General features: G+C 33.2%; 2 protein-coding genes across 3 annotated transcripts; one reads left to right on the plus strand and one right to left on the minus strand.

Annotated features, from left to right (window-relative positions):
• The first annotated feature begins 1,443 nt into the window (after positions 1 to 1,443).
• Positions 1,444 to 2,724, plus strand: LOC110643373 (putative clathrin assembly protein At1g25240). The gene has a single exon (XM_021795727.2). The coding sequence runs from the start codon at positions 1,444 to 1,446 to the stop codon at positions 2,542 to 2,544; it is 1,101 nt and encodes a 366-aa protein (XP_021651419.2). The 3' UTR covers positions 2,545 to 2,724.
• A 7,991-nt stretch (positions 2,725 to 10,715) lies between these two features.
• LOC110643365 (protein BASIC PENTACYSTEINE2-like) lies at positions 10,716 to 13,015 on the minus strand. Of its 2 annotated transcripts, none has more exons than XM_021795721.2 (2): positions 12,854 to 13,015; positions 10,716 to 11,969 (listed from the first exon to the last, which is right to left on the minus strand). In XM_021795721.2, exon 2 carries the CDS (start codon positions 11,962 to 11,964, stop codon positions 11,125 to 11,127), a length of 840 nt encoding a protein of 279 aa, XP_021651413.2. In that variant the 5' UTR covers positions 11,965 to 11,969; positions 12,854 to 13,015; the 3' UTR covers positions 10,716 to 11,124. The 2 variants fall into 2 exon arrangements, with proteins under 2 accessions (XP_021651413.2, XP_021651414.2); XM_021795722.2 differs by having other exon boundaries at positions 10,716 to 12,597; positions 12,854 to 13,001.
• Between the last annotated feature and the right edge of the window lie 675 nt (positions 13,016 to 13,690).

Below are 13,690 nucleotides of genomic sequence, written 5' to 3' on the forward strand. Positions count from 1 at the left end.
ATTAAAAAATATTAAATAAAGTTACCAAAATGCAATAAAATTTAATTTTTTTAATTGATAGGCATATTTTTTAAAAAAATATTAATGATTTCCATCTTCCTAATCTAACGGCTCTTATTAAGTCACATCGTATGTTCCACCTACCAACGTCAATCACGTCTTGTAATAAACATGACTATAATATCCTCTCATTATGTAATTTAAAATTATGTAGATTTAAAAAAATTAAAATTAAAAAAATTTTAAAAAAATTAAAATGTTATAGTGATTGATAATGATAATAATAGTGGTAATTAAATCACTCTCCATTTTTTTTAAGAATAATTTTAATATTTAAATAAATTATATATATATATATATATTAAAAATTTATCTTTTAACAATAAACTAAACACTACCTCAATTTTAGTTAAAATGTTTAATTTGATAAATTTCATTTTCAAACTTTTGAATTAATTTTAACTTTCGCAATTAGATTATTTATACCTAAAATTACTTAAGAACTGAATTTTTTTAATTAATAAATATTATTTTAATAAAAATATGAAGTCCATTATTATATAAAATATATCTTATGTTTTAATTAACATATTGTGTTAGTGATTTTACATATTCTTATCTATCAAGTAACTTTATTACGAAAATTAAAATAAATTTCAATCATTGAAGATAAATTTGATAAAATTAAAAATATTTGATTAATGTGCACAAATATTTGAATTTTTTAGTCATTAAAAATTTTTAATATATATTTTTCTATTTTGTTTACTCTCTTTCTGTGTGTGTATATATATATATATATATATATATATATATATAATTTACATTTTATATACTTAATATAAATGAAAATTACAAATCAATTTTAATTACTTGTGTTAAATTTATTTTTATAATTATAAAATTTTAAATTTTAATTAAAAAAAATAAATGAATAAACTTAGCACCTAAGCCACTGTTTTTTAATAAATCGGAAAGTACAATACGTGGGGCTGTCACATCTTAATAATCAATAATCAGTGATTGTTCACGTAGCAGATAAAATAGGTCTGGTCAAGAGAAGGCCCATAGAGGTTTGATGAAGATAAAGTCGAACTTTTTTGTATACGCACAAATGAGCCCATGAAATGAGCCCTTCAAAAAAACCCACATGAGGGAGACTGAAAATTGAAGCGAAGTGATTAAAAAAGCAACTCCTAAAATCTGTAAGCAATAACGTTGAAGAAAATGCTGTCCATGATAAACAAAGTGATTAATTAATTATTAAGAATGATGAAAATTGAAGGTTTTGTTGTCAGGCCAAGAAAGTTTCTTCTTGTTCAGTTATAGTAATGTTTGAACAATGCACAAATAGAAAATATGCCGAAAAACAATCCCAACAACCAGCCTAAAATAGACTAGGCTCCTTTCATCACCCGCTCTTGGGGGAAAACATTGCAGGAAATGAAGTTCTGGAGGAGGGCTACCGGTGCCCTCAAAGACCAGAGAAGCATACTCCTCGCCAGCCTCTCTCGCCTTTCGGGTTACCGGAACCCTGATCTTGAAGCAGCCATCATTAAGGCAACCAATCATAATGATAGCTATGTCGATTATGGGAATGTCCAGAGAGTCTTTGCATGGATTCGTGCTTCCCCGGTGAGCATGAAACCTCTCATTCGAGCTCTCAGTAGCCGAATGGAGAAGACGCGTAGCTGGGTTGTGGCTCTCAAGGGTTTGATGTTAATGCATGGCGTTTTCTGTTGCAAGACCCCAGCAGTGCTAAGGATTGGAAGGTTGCCATTTGATCTCTCAAATTTCAGCGATGGACACTCCAAAAGTGGCAAAATGTGGGGGTTTAATGCCTTCATTCGCAGTTACTATGCGTTTTTAGATCAAAGATCTGCTCTCTTATATGAGCAACGCAAGCAAACTGAAGATCCAATGGTGCAGGAGCTTCTAAAGCTGCAAAACTGGCAAATATTGCTTGATTTGCTGCTTCGAATCAAACCACGGTACAGTAACATGAGGGAGAACTTGATTCTTGAAGCTATGGATTGTGTGATCGTCGAAATATTTGATGTTTATAGCAAAATTTGTAATGGGATTGCAAAGATTCTGCTGGGAATATACTCAGCAGGGAAGCTCGAAGCAAGAATGGCACTTAAGGTTCTTCAAAAAGCAATGACCCAAGGTGAGGATCTTGCTCTATATTTTGAGTTTTGCAGGGATTTTGGTGTCTTTAACGCAATGGAAGTCCCCAAAGTTACTCACATCCCAGAAGAAGATATCAGGGATCTTGAACGTATAATTAGTGGAGTTTCTGATACAACCAAAGTGAATTATGATTACGTTGATGATAATAAAGCTTTAAAGGAAGTTGCTTCTGCCATTGTTGAAGACAAGAAACCCAATGGATTGAAGACGATAATAACAGACAAATGGGAGGTTTTTGATGAAGAAGGGAATGAACTTTACAATTATAGAACAGGAAACCCTGCAAATTGTGCTTCTCTTCCTCTTTTGCCTGTTTATAAACAAGAACTCCCAGATTTAATTAGTTTCTAGTATTGGATTTTACTGGGGAGCTTGAACTCATGACTTCAACCAGAACTTCTTCAACAATGGATGAAGAGAGGAAATTGGGCAATCACTTTTAATTTCTTTTTAATTTTTAGATACTTTTTTTATGAGTTTGAATATTATTACAGTATCTTCTTTAAGCAGGTAAAAATATAGCCAAGTTTTAAACAATAGCCAAGTTTTAAACGAGTATACATTAATTCCTAGCTCTAATTATTTGATAATTAATTAATTAATTAATTAATTAATTTGTTATAGTTGATAAAGAAGTGAGCTCTCCTTTCTTATCCAAGAGAATTCAACTTAACTAGAAAGCATTTTAGAATTATCTATTCTAAAAGCAATAAATAGATGTGTAAAAATGTACTTTTAAAATTATCAAAGGAGATGATTTAATTTTGATACGCAAAAATTGATTTGAGAATACTTTTAAATGTTAATATTAAAAAATTAATTTGATATATGCACTTGTTACTAGTTTATCATCTAGGTTTAAATCTTGTGATGAATATTAGAAAATAATTCTTAAATTGATTTTTTAATTTAATGACATTAGAGTAGTGTTAAATGTTAATTTAATGATAATTGAATAGCCTATAAAATTTAAGATAGTTTGAATCTCACTTAAATGAAAAAAAGGGTTAATTCCTAAATAATACACATATTAAGTGTGGAGGTACACCTTTAAACTCATTTGATAGAGTAAATTAATTAAAAAGTATGCACATCATTGTAAACATTTGAAATAAAATTTTTATATTTGCAAGAAAGAAAAATAAGTAATTTTCTAAATAGGGGAAATTGGATTTGCAAATAGGTTCATATAGTTTTTTTTAAAGAAATAATTAGAATATATTTGATATTACTGTTAGAATTGTTATTGAGAAAAATATTTTTACATGTATATATTAGCTAGAGATTATTAAAAAAATTATTTAAAATTAAATTTAATAAATTTTATTTATAAGAATATTAAAATAATAAAATAATTTTTTAAAATTATTTAAAATAATATATTTAAAATAATATTTTTTTCTTGAAAAGTAATTTTGGGCCTATAAATTCAATACCAAATAGTCACACTTAATATACACGTTCAACGTTCACTTAAGTTGATGTGAATTTTTTTAATATTAAAAAATTATTTCATAAAATTATAAGACCCACTAAAATTGAGATAATAATGGATAGAGTATTCACAAAAATCACCTTACCCAAATTCAAATTCGATTAGTATTCTCAAAACACGAACTCATTCTAAGCTTATTTAAAATTTATTCTCAATTACTCAAATTCGATTATTAATGCCTAGAAAATACCCAAACTTATTTGATTTTATATATTTTAATTAAAATCTACAAATAAATATTTTAATTAATAATTTATTTTTTTTTTAATTTAATAATTCTACAAAATATTTCAATCTTATTTTATATAAAATAAAATATATAAAAATTTATAAATATTTTATAAAAATATATATTTTATATTAAATTAAATATTTATATAAACGATTCAGTTAAAGAATAATCAATATCTAAAATTCAAATTCGACATGAACTCGTCATGAGTATTAAATAATAAACAGAAACTCATCCCAAATTTAATTATATACCACTAAAATTTATCTTATTAAAGTTTGGTCAGATTAAGTGCCCACAAAAATTTGACATGTTACCATCTCTATACTAAATAAGATAATTAAAGATTTTTTTTTTTTTAAATCAGCAATAAAATTGCCACTTGCTCATAAGGATTATTTCCCTTTTTTTTTTTTTCCAATTTCTTCAGTAAATTATTCCCAAATCACTTCGTCATCCGAAATTGAGAGAGGGTAATAGGGATGAAATGATTTTGATATTATTAACTGCTTTAGCCAAAGATCAAGAAACAAAATTTCATTGAATTTCAAAATTACGCAGCTTTGTAGGGTTTTTGAGATTGTGAGAATCAAATTCATGTTCAAGCTGCATTGAAGGGGTTAGGGGCATATTTTGGTGATTCAATAACTTTAACAGCAAGGTGACTTAATAGTTTTTAATTTGGTTATCATTGCGATACAAATTGGAGTACCAATCATATACCTTCTATTTTAAATTTAAAATTTTATATAAATTCAATTTAATTAATTTTTTTTTATCAATTTTAATATTTAAAAGGAAAGAATTTAATTTTTTTTAATTTAAAAAATTTTATTTTTAAAAAATAAAAATCAAGTATGATTGTATAAGAGAATTAAATTAAAATTTTTTTCTTATAAATAATTTGTCACGACCCAACCTATGGGCCAGACCGGCACTAGGACCTAGGCCAGCCTAAAGCCTCCAAGACCCGTAGTAAGCCTAACTATTCATTAATCCAACTCTAAGGCCCATTTGGGCCCAATTTCAAGAATTCAACCGGACAGAATCCAGCCATAAAATGGACCTTTCAACCGGGAGTTTTTTACTCACTCGACCTGTAAACACAATATATATCAATTGGGGAGCTCAGCTCACCCTCCACATACTCATAACAACATAAAATAAATGGGAGCTCTGCTCCCTCATCCAGTCCATCAACATGCATAGAATAATAAGTTTACAGGTCCAAAATAGCAATTTATATTACAGACCCAATTCACATGAATATTTCTAACACATGCGGAAATTCTATAAGTTTATAAAATTACACAAACATAAATAGATGACCTGTGAGGGAGAAAAGCAGGTTAACCTCAAAAATATCCTCCTGTGGCCTGGAAAAATATTGAACAGGAGTGAGCGTTCGACTCAGAGAGTAAAATGTCAAATTTAACCATAATCTCTATAACTATCTAAAACTAATGCATCCTGTAGAGTGAAATGCAACATCAGCAATAAATTCACATCATAACAGCAAAAAGGTAATTTGGAGCACTCATACACCCAGTAATATCAATCATAATATATGGGAGCTGATCCCCTATACAACTCTCTTAAATCCAACTTGGTGCCAGCGAAGAACTCAAGCCGGACTTTCGCTTAATAAACCAAATCGGGGTCCCAGCGAAGACTCAAGCCGTGACTACCCCCGAAGGATCAGGTCCCAGCGAAGATCTCAAGCCGTGACTACCCGTCCTATCCATAGTACACACCACATCACACGCACGCCAACGCACACACACTGCTCCAAATTACCACAACAACATCCATGGCACTTTAATAGTTATGAATGCAACATAAAACGTACCTAGAGCTTAACTACATAGATACATACATATAAGTGATGCATGGGCATGCTTAACATATAATAATATCGAAATTACAATTAAAATTAATATTTTACTCATAGAATTGACAGCGATCACTGTGGCGGCTCGGCGGAGGAAGAAGGCTGTCCCGGCTCATCTGACAATTATATTATAATTATTTAATACAATTGACTCAACACAAATCAATAAAAGACCAAATTCGTCCTAAATCGTGTCGAAAATCCGGCAGAGTCTCCCCTATACCTAGGACCTACCCAACCTGCAAAATGGCTCAAAACACACTTCTATATTCACAATCTATATATCCACAACTCAATCACATCACACAGCCCCTCCTGGGCCCATCAAATCAGTCATCCATCACAATATGTAAAATTTTAATTTAGTCCTTATAATTGATCATTTTTGCAAAAACTGCCCAAACAAGCTCTAAAAATTATAAAACTTTGCCCCGCGGTCCTTAGCAATATTACTAGGCTATTGCAAAAAGAATCATAATTTTCTGAACTACCACGAATATTTTATGGATTTTTAATCCTATTTAAGCACTAGAAAATTATGAAAAAACAAGGTTCGGGTTTACCTTTGCCGATTCCGACTTCAGGGACGCGCTCAGGACGTCTGACAATGGAGGGGTAGCCAAAACCTCGGTCCAATTCGGAGACTTTTCCAGAACAGTCTGCGGCAAAAATTCACGCACCAGACAATCGCCGAATTTTCGCGAATTGAGGATACCTACACGAAGCCCACAACACGGGGGTTAGTACATAAATTTTACGGAATTTTCTAAGCTCATTTAATGCTCGGAAAAATACTGCGAAGTTCCGTGGGACCCACCGAAAAACGGTGTCGGAAAAATTCGAAATTTATTTCGCCGCGAAGCTCTCGACGAGTGGAGCGCTCTGGTACTCTCGGTTTTCTCGTGGGGTTTACGATTTGTGAGAAATCTAGCCCAAAAGTCAAAATGGGCTAAAACTTCCCGGGCAAAAGTTGGACAAACCGCTCGATGGATTTCGGTGTTCTTGGTGTCTATGGAAAGCTCTCGACGAGTAGATGAGTTTAGACACAAGACCCGGTCCGATTGGTGGCCGGATCGGCCGAATTTTGGCCGGGAAGACGAACGGTCGCGCGCGCTGGCCGCTCAGAGCCGTTCCGGCGTTCCAGCAGCCACGGCCGTGGGGAGGGGTGAGGCGGCCACGCGAGCCGGGTGGCAGGGGAGGTGGCGGCGCGGCAAGGGGAGGAGGGAGGAGAGAGAAAAATAGAGAGAAAGGGAGAGGGGTCAGGACGCGCGGGGAGGAAGAAGGAAGAAAAAGAAAAGGCCGGTCCGATTCGATCCGATCCGGTCCGGTTCGATTCGGCCGGTTCGATTCATGATATAAAATTTTAAATTTTTACTCTGCCTCGGGACCGAAAACGAGGTCCAAAAATTCCGAAAAAAAACCAGAAAACTCAGAAAAATTCGTAGACTCCAAATATATTTTTAGTTTTGTCACGTGGTCTTTAAATAAATTTTTAAAAATCATCAAAGTTTATATTTTCGAAAAATCGAACCCGATTTTTAAAATCCGAAAAATCTCAAATAATTTCTTAAAATTTAAATAAAATTAAAATATCAATAATACTCATAAAATAATAAAATTTAAAATTTTGGGGTGTTACATAATTTATTCCAAATGAAACAATAAGGTTTACTAGGGGTGCTTTTAGCATGAATAAAATATTAATATTGATTTCTTCTTATTGTTTGAGTTAATTGGCTATGGGAAAGATTTAGGGTAGGAAGCAGGGTGTAGGATTTGGTTTAAGGTAGCTGGTTTGAGTGGGGGTTGAGCGCAATAAACAGGTAGTTAATGTTCAAAGTGTCTCTAATATGCTAGATTACAGTGGGTGATCCCCTTTTTGGTGTGTATGATAATGTTCATGAGGAATACATCTTTTAGAAATTTACATTCAGTTTCCAATTTCTTAGTAAATCTTGATTGATCATTATGGGTCACCTGCTCATAACAAATTCAATACACATTCTTAAAATTATATTTGTTCTTTTTTTATTAAATAAAGGAAATTTTCCATCATGAAACAGCCCATTTCAAAATACTATATGTTTTGTGGAAATTTGCCATTCTGATTCTTTTTGGAAATTTTTGTGGGCGCTCTCTCTTCCACCAAAGGTGAAACATTTCCTATATAGAGCGTGTACCAATCAGCTTCTCGTTGCTGCTGCATTGTGCCGCAGGGGTGTCCAAGTATCGGATATTTGCCAGCGTTGTGGGGATCAGATCGAGACTCATCTCCATGCTCTGTTTGAGTGTCCCGCTTCTGCATCGTTGTGACACACCATTGCCATGTCTATTGTGCAACCTATGTCTTCCTCACTTTGCTATTCTTGGATACAGCAGGTTAAAGGGTCTTTGTCGACTGGAGATTTTCATCCGCTGTGTGCATTTATGGTGTTGTTGGAATGCTCGAAATTCTTCTCTCTTTCGCCAGCAGGTCCGAAGAATCTTCAGAAGATATTATTTCCAAAGCTGAAGGTTTTCTTCAAGAGTTTCAGCGCTTTCATAGATCACCAGACTGTATCCCAGCTATGCGAACGACTGCCCATTGGATTGCGCCACCGGAAGGATTGTGCAAGTTGAATACTGACACTGCAATCGTGGAGGATTCTTGTTGTGGTTTGGGGATGATATTGCGCACCATGAGGGAGAGATTCTGACGTCTGGCGTGCATCGGTTGTCACGGGCATTGCCGGTAGATGATTCGTTGAATCTTATTCGTTGGTTTTGATTCAACATTTGCAGCAGAAAAAAGTTCCAGGCTCATATTTTGGGATCCGTATTTAGCTTATCCTTCCTGAAGTCCAGCATTTAATTTCCTTTTCATGTGTGAATATAGTCAGGAAAGCAAAAGGGGTGTCTCATGCACTTGCTAGATTTTCATGTTCTATTGATTCGGTTGAGTTGATTCTCATGGAGGAGGTTCCTCCTTCCTTGTTCCATCTTGTATCTATGGACATGTTACCTGGCTAGTTTTTTACTTCGATGAAATCTTTATTCTTCAAATTATATATATATATAAAATAAAAATAAAATAAAATAAAATAAAACATGCTGAAAAGTTTCATTTTCAATAACATTTCAGTCCATTATACACTGATCAGAAGAAATCTCTCGAGCAGAAACAGCTCAAATGGTCTTAAATAACATTAAAAATGCAAACACTCCTCAGCAAAAATATACTTTTACAGCTAAAAATTAATAAATCTTTTCAAAGCAATTAGAGATGGAAAGGACCATTCCAATTAGAAATTAGACCTAGGCTGAACCTGATCATGATGCCTATGAGCATTATGCATTCAATAGAGTTAGCACTTCAACACATGCTAGATGAGTCCTTGCCCCCCACCACCACCCCCCGGCGCTAATAACCCTTTGAAAAATGCCAGTATCCCCATGGAAAAATATAAACATGAAAATTTCAAGTAATGATCAAATAAAAAAGATAATATATTATAATATAAACTAAACACGTACAATTTATATTGAAAATTTTTGAAAGGAAAATGTGCTGAAAATTCCTTAACCTTCTATATATTACATAAATATTTAATTACTAGCAGAAAATACATATATATTTTTCTGCACGGTGAATATTTTGACAATAAATTTTCAATTCAAAAGAGGATGGAGGAGAGAATAGGCTAGAAACAGATCATGACGATCATATAAAACAAACACAAAGCAAGTTAAATTGTTGAGCTCAAAATCTATACCATCCTAGAGAACTTGCATGTTGGAAACCACATCCGCATTACATACACAGCCAAAATGGAAAAGGGGTAACTGACATGGCAACTATGTAGCAGCATCTTAAAATATCATATGTACACTTGAATTCCAATTCTCTTGCATCATAATAAATCTGTGATTTTACGAAAAATGCACACGAAATGAAAACATCTCCTTAGATACTCATTTAACTAATAAAGCCAATAGGATATCCATGAGTGATGCAACAGAACAAAGAATCAATAGATAACAAAAATCAATCCATTGCATACTAACAGATGACTAACGACCCTGCATCCTTGAGATAAAAACAAAAGGGCAAGGGGCAAAAGAGAGAAGGAACATGAACAACATGCAGGAAAATGAAACAAAACAAACTGTTTCATTAACAAAACATTTGCCTTGACCATGAACAATATTATGTCAATGACAAGAACAAAGACAGCTTACATGATCAATCTGCCAAAAAATTAGTAAATTGGTCCAAGAATCTAAGCATGAGAGCTCAACATCTACCCCAACATCTGAAATTCTGAATATATTAGTCTTAGGAAGCTTCAACTCACCAGCAGTCATTACAAATGTTTATGACATCAAAATAAAATGTATAGAACATCCAATATAGGATCCAACCTCATTAGGAGGTAACATCAACTATCAAAACAACCTAATGAAAAATAAGTCAGCAGACCACAAGTTCAGGACTTCACAAGTTCCTCTAAATTAAATATATCTATATCATGCCCAATCATTGTGTTGCATAAATGAAGCATACAATGTTATCCAGCAGGCATATGCATGTGTCAATTAGAAAAAGTCGCACGTTTACATTGAAGTGCAACAAGGCTTAGAAACACAAACACGATAAAATGTGCATAAATGCACATGTATTAAGGAGTCTGCATCTGTATTTTGGGGAACTGCCATTCTTGATACAATAAACATGAAACAGATGTCATGCTGTCTGACACCAGATCTCTTATTATCAATCAATCTCAAAGCTAATACAGGAAAATCTAGCACTATGAGTTGAGAGATTAACAAAATTCCATAGCATGAGAATCCTGAACACCAACGTTAGTGTCCCTATGCGATCACCCTTATGCAGTAATGTGATAACAACAACAAAGCGAAACTTCTCAAAACAGTCAGAAGAATCTATTACAAATGAAATAACAAAGAACCATCATGTGAAATACAATAATACATGATGAAAGGAGCTTTCATTTACCAATCTTTGAAGAGATTCATTTAAGGGAGGAAAAGATGTTATCCAAAATCCAACAAAAAAAAAATAATTTCATCCACATCCTACATCCTGATGGCAAGAAGTTACTAGATGCCTTTATAACAGAAACAGAACTGAACACTTAACAGTGATTCTTGAAAAGAGCATATGTTCGAATTTCAAAAACAAGTATCATATCTGTGAAGATTCATGAACTACAAAGAACCAGATAGATCTCTGCGAAAGGCCACAGATATATACAAGAGAAACAGACCAAATCAAATGCGAGTCCCACCATTGGCAGCAACAATGTAACTCTATCTGATAGTGACAAACTTATTGGTACCATGTTTTGCCCAGTGAGTCCTCAAATCAATTGGGTTAGCAAAGTTATAACCTTCAGCAGCAAGTTTCTCCAATACCTTCTTAAATGCACCCTGACTCATTTTCCTTCCAGCTATCCTTGCACCACGTCTTTTAGTGCTCATTGGCAAGGGGTACATTGATACATTGGTAGTGCAACAAGCAGACTGCCAACCACCGCAGCCCCATCGATAACACTGCTGAGGAGTTCCAGTGCAAGAGCATACTGGAATAGGAATACCTGAAATGTCCATATCAATCCCATTTATAACAACATCCATACTTTTCTTAGCTGGCTTCACACGCTGAACTGCATTATTACTATTATCTTTTGGCTTCCTAGGTTTCTTGGCTTTGGGGGTTTTTGGGGCACCCCCACCTTGTCTTTTCTTCAACTGGCTACCTTCCTTGTTTACACTTGGCTCCTCAATCCTACCCACCTTCTCATCCCTTGATGAATTGGGTGGCTGTAGAACTTGCATAGAGTGAGCCCCAGATGTTTCTGGGAGAACAGCATAAGAGGGATTTGGAGGTAACATGTTCAAAAACTTCTCCCTTTGGCTTATCCAACTGTCTCTTACATAATTCATTGGAACAGGAGCATCCGAAACCACACAATCACGTGGATGAAAAGCGCCATTGGCACCAACCATGATGTTATTAGGATCACCCCCAGGTAGGAAATGCTTCGTGTCACGGTCTGCCATGCTGGACATGAGCTGCAGACCGAGATGCCCTTTAAAGGTCGGTTCATAATAACCCCAATTACGCATGTTCAGTGCATCGTCATCCATGAAAACTACACAGTTATGAACACATAACAGGGGGGAAATTAGCTTTGTTACGTTTTAGATTGACCCATTATATCAGTTGCTATCAGAAAATCATAATTTCATCAAGTTTTGGAACGACACATTAGTGGCAGTGCAATCCTAATGACTGCAGCTATAACAGGGTCGTCAAATTATTTTAAAAAAATGTAAAATTACAACTACAGCAATAGCTTCAACACTAAACAAACAAACATAATAAAATAAAAAATGTGCCTTGAAATAATGCTCCAACTAACACAGATCCATTCAATTTTCAGCAAAACAGATTCAAATGCAAATAGATCCGCAAAAAGGGCATCTACATATAAAGAAGCAAAAAATGCGCAATCGTGTGCTTGGTTGCCGATTAAAAAAAAAAAGGGGGAGGAAGAAGTACAACTTCAAATCACATTTTTCAATTTCAATTTCAAATCCAAACAAAAACAAAGATTTGAATTATTTTCAGATCCAAACAAAGGAACTCTAAGATTTCCATCGACAAAAATTAAAATTCCAGAGTACCCATTAACGAAAAAACAGAAATTTCTTATATTCAAATCTCCGTGCAACATCCAGCATTTTGACCGGCACCAAATCAGAAACCCATTATCAGATCTACAACACAGAAATTTCACAGAATGGATAGCATTTCAATAACTTAGGGTTTGAAAATTTTTGACTTATGAAAATAACAGCAGATCTATGCGACCAGAAGCGAAATCACGAATTGACGATATTCAATTTAACCTAAAAATGTAGATGTATAGGCATGTATATGTATACAAGGAAGGTTCTAAGTACAGGACCCATAAATTCAAATTTTAGAAAGAGAAAGAGAAAGATAGAAAGAGAGAGGAGAGAGAAAACTTACTTGGGGGTGTAAACGGCTCTTTAGGGTTTTGCCCTTCTGGAGAGAGAAAGAGAGAGGAGAGAGAAACCTGAGAGAGAAAGACAGATAGAGAATATGAAAGAAGAGAGAGGAGAGAGAAAGCCCCGAAAATGAGAGAGAGAAAGAGACCCAAAATTGTGTATCTATCAAAGGAAGGATATATATTTTTTGTATTTTTTTTCAAAATATATTAATAAATGAGATAAATGAACAAAATCTAAATAAAGAGATGCCTGTTATTTATTTTTATAATTATAGTTTTTTTTATAATTTTAAATATTGTGTTTTTTAATTCATAATTAAAATTTAACTCACTTATATAATTTTTATATTTTTTATTATTAAATAGTTAATTAAAGGATTAAAAATTTAAATTTATATCTATTAAATTAAGTGTTATATTTTTAGCTTAAATAATTTTAATGATTAAACTCTTTAATTTTATCAATATTATAAGATCTTCAATATAATTTTAAATTTTGAGTTAAAATTTAATTTTTAAAATTAAATTAAAAATATTAAAAAATAATTATAATTAAAAAAAAAATAAGAGGGCTTAAATTTGTTTTGATTATATATATATATATATATATATATATATATATATATATATATATATATATATATATATATATATATATATATATTGTAGGGCATAAGGTTGAGGGCATGTGCCAACAAAGCTTAATTCTTATCCTCTTATATTCTCCTTCCTTTCCGATTTGAGGGCACCCACTTTATTTTATTCTGCCTTTTCAAAGCTTGGCTGCTGGTTTTCCTTTGCAAATGATGTGGGTCTTTTTACCTTTCTTATTTTAC

The sequence above is a fragment of the Hevea brasiliensis genome, chromosome 18 (assembly GCF_030052815.1).
Source record: "Hevea brasiliensis isolate MT/VB/25A 57/8 chromosome 18, ASM3005281v1, whole genome shotgun sequence".
In the NCBI taxonomy this organism is placed as follows: Eukaryota; Viridiplantae; Streptophyta; class Magnoliopsida; order Malpighiales; family Euphorbiaceae; genus Hevea; species Hevea brasiliensis.

Bases quoted from the DNA above. Each gene is read 5' to 3' on its own strand.
- LOC110643373 (XM_021795727.2), top strand. From the start codon at position 1,444: ATGAAGTTCTGGAGGAGGGCTACCGGTGCCCTCAAAGACCAGAGAAGC.
- LOC110643365 (XM_021795721.2), bottom strand. From the start codon at position 11,964: ATGGATGACGATGCACTGAACATGCGTAATTGGGGTTATTATGAACCG.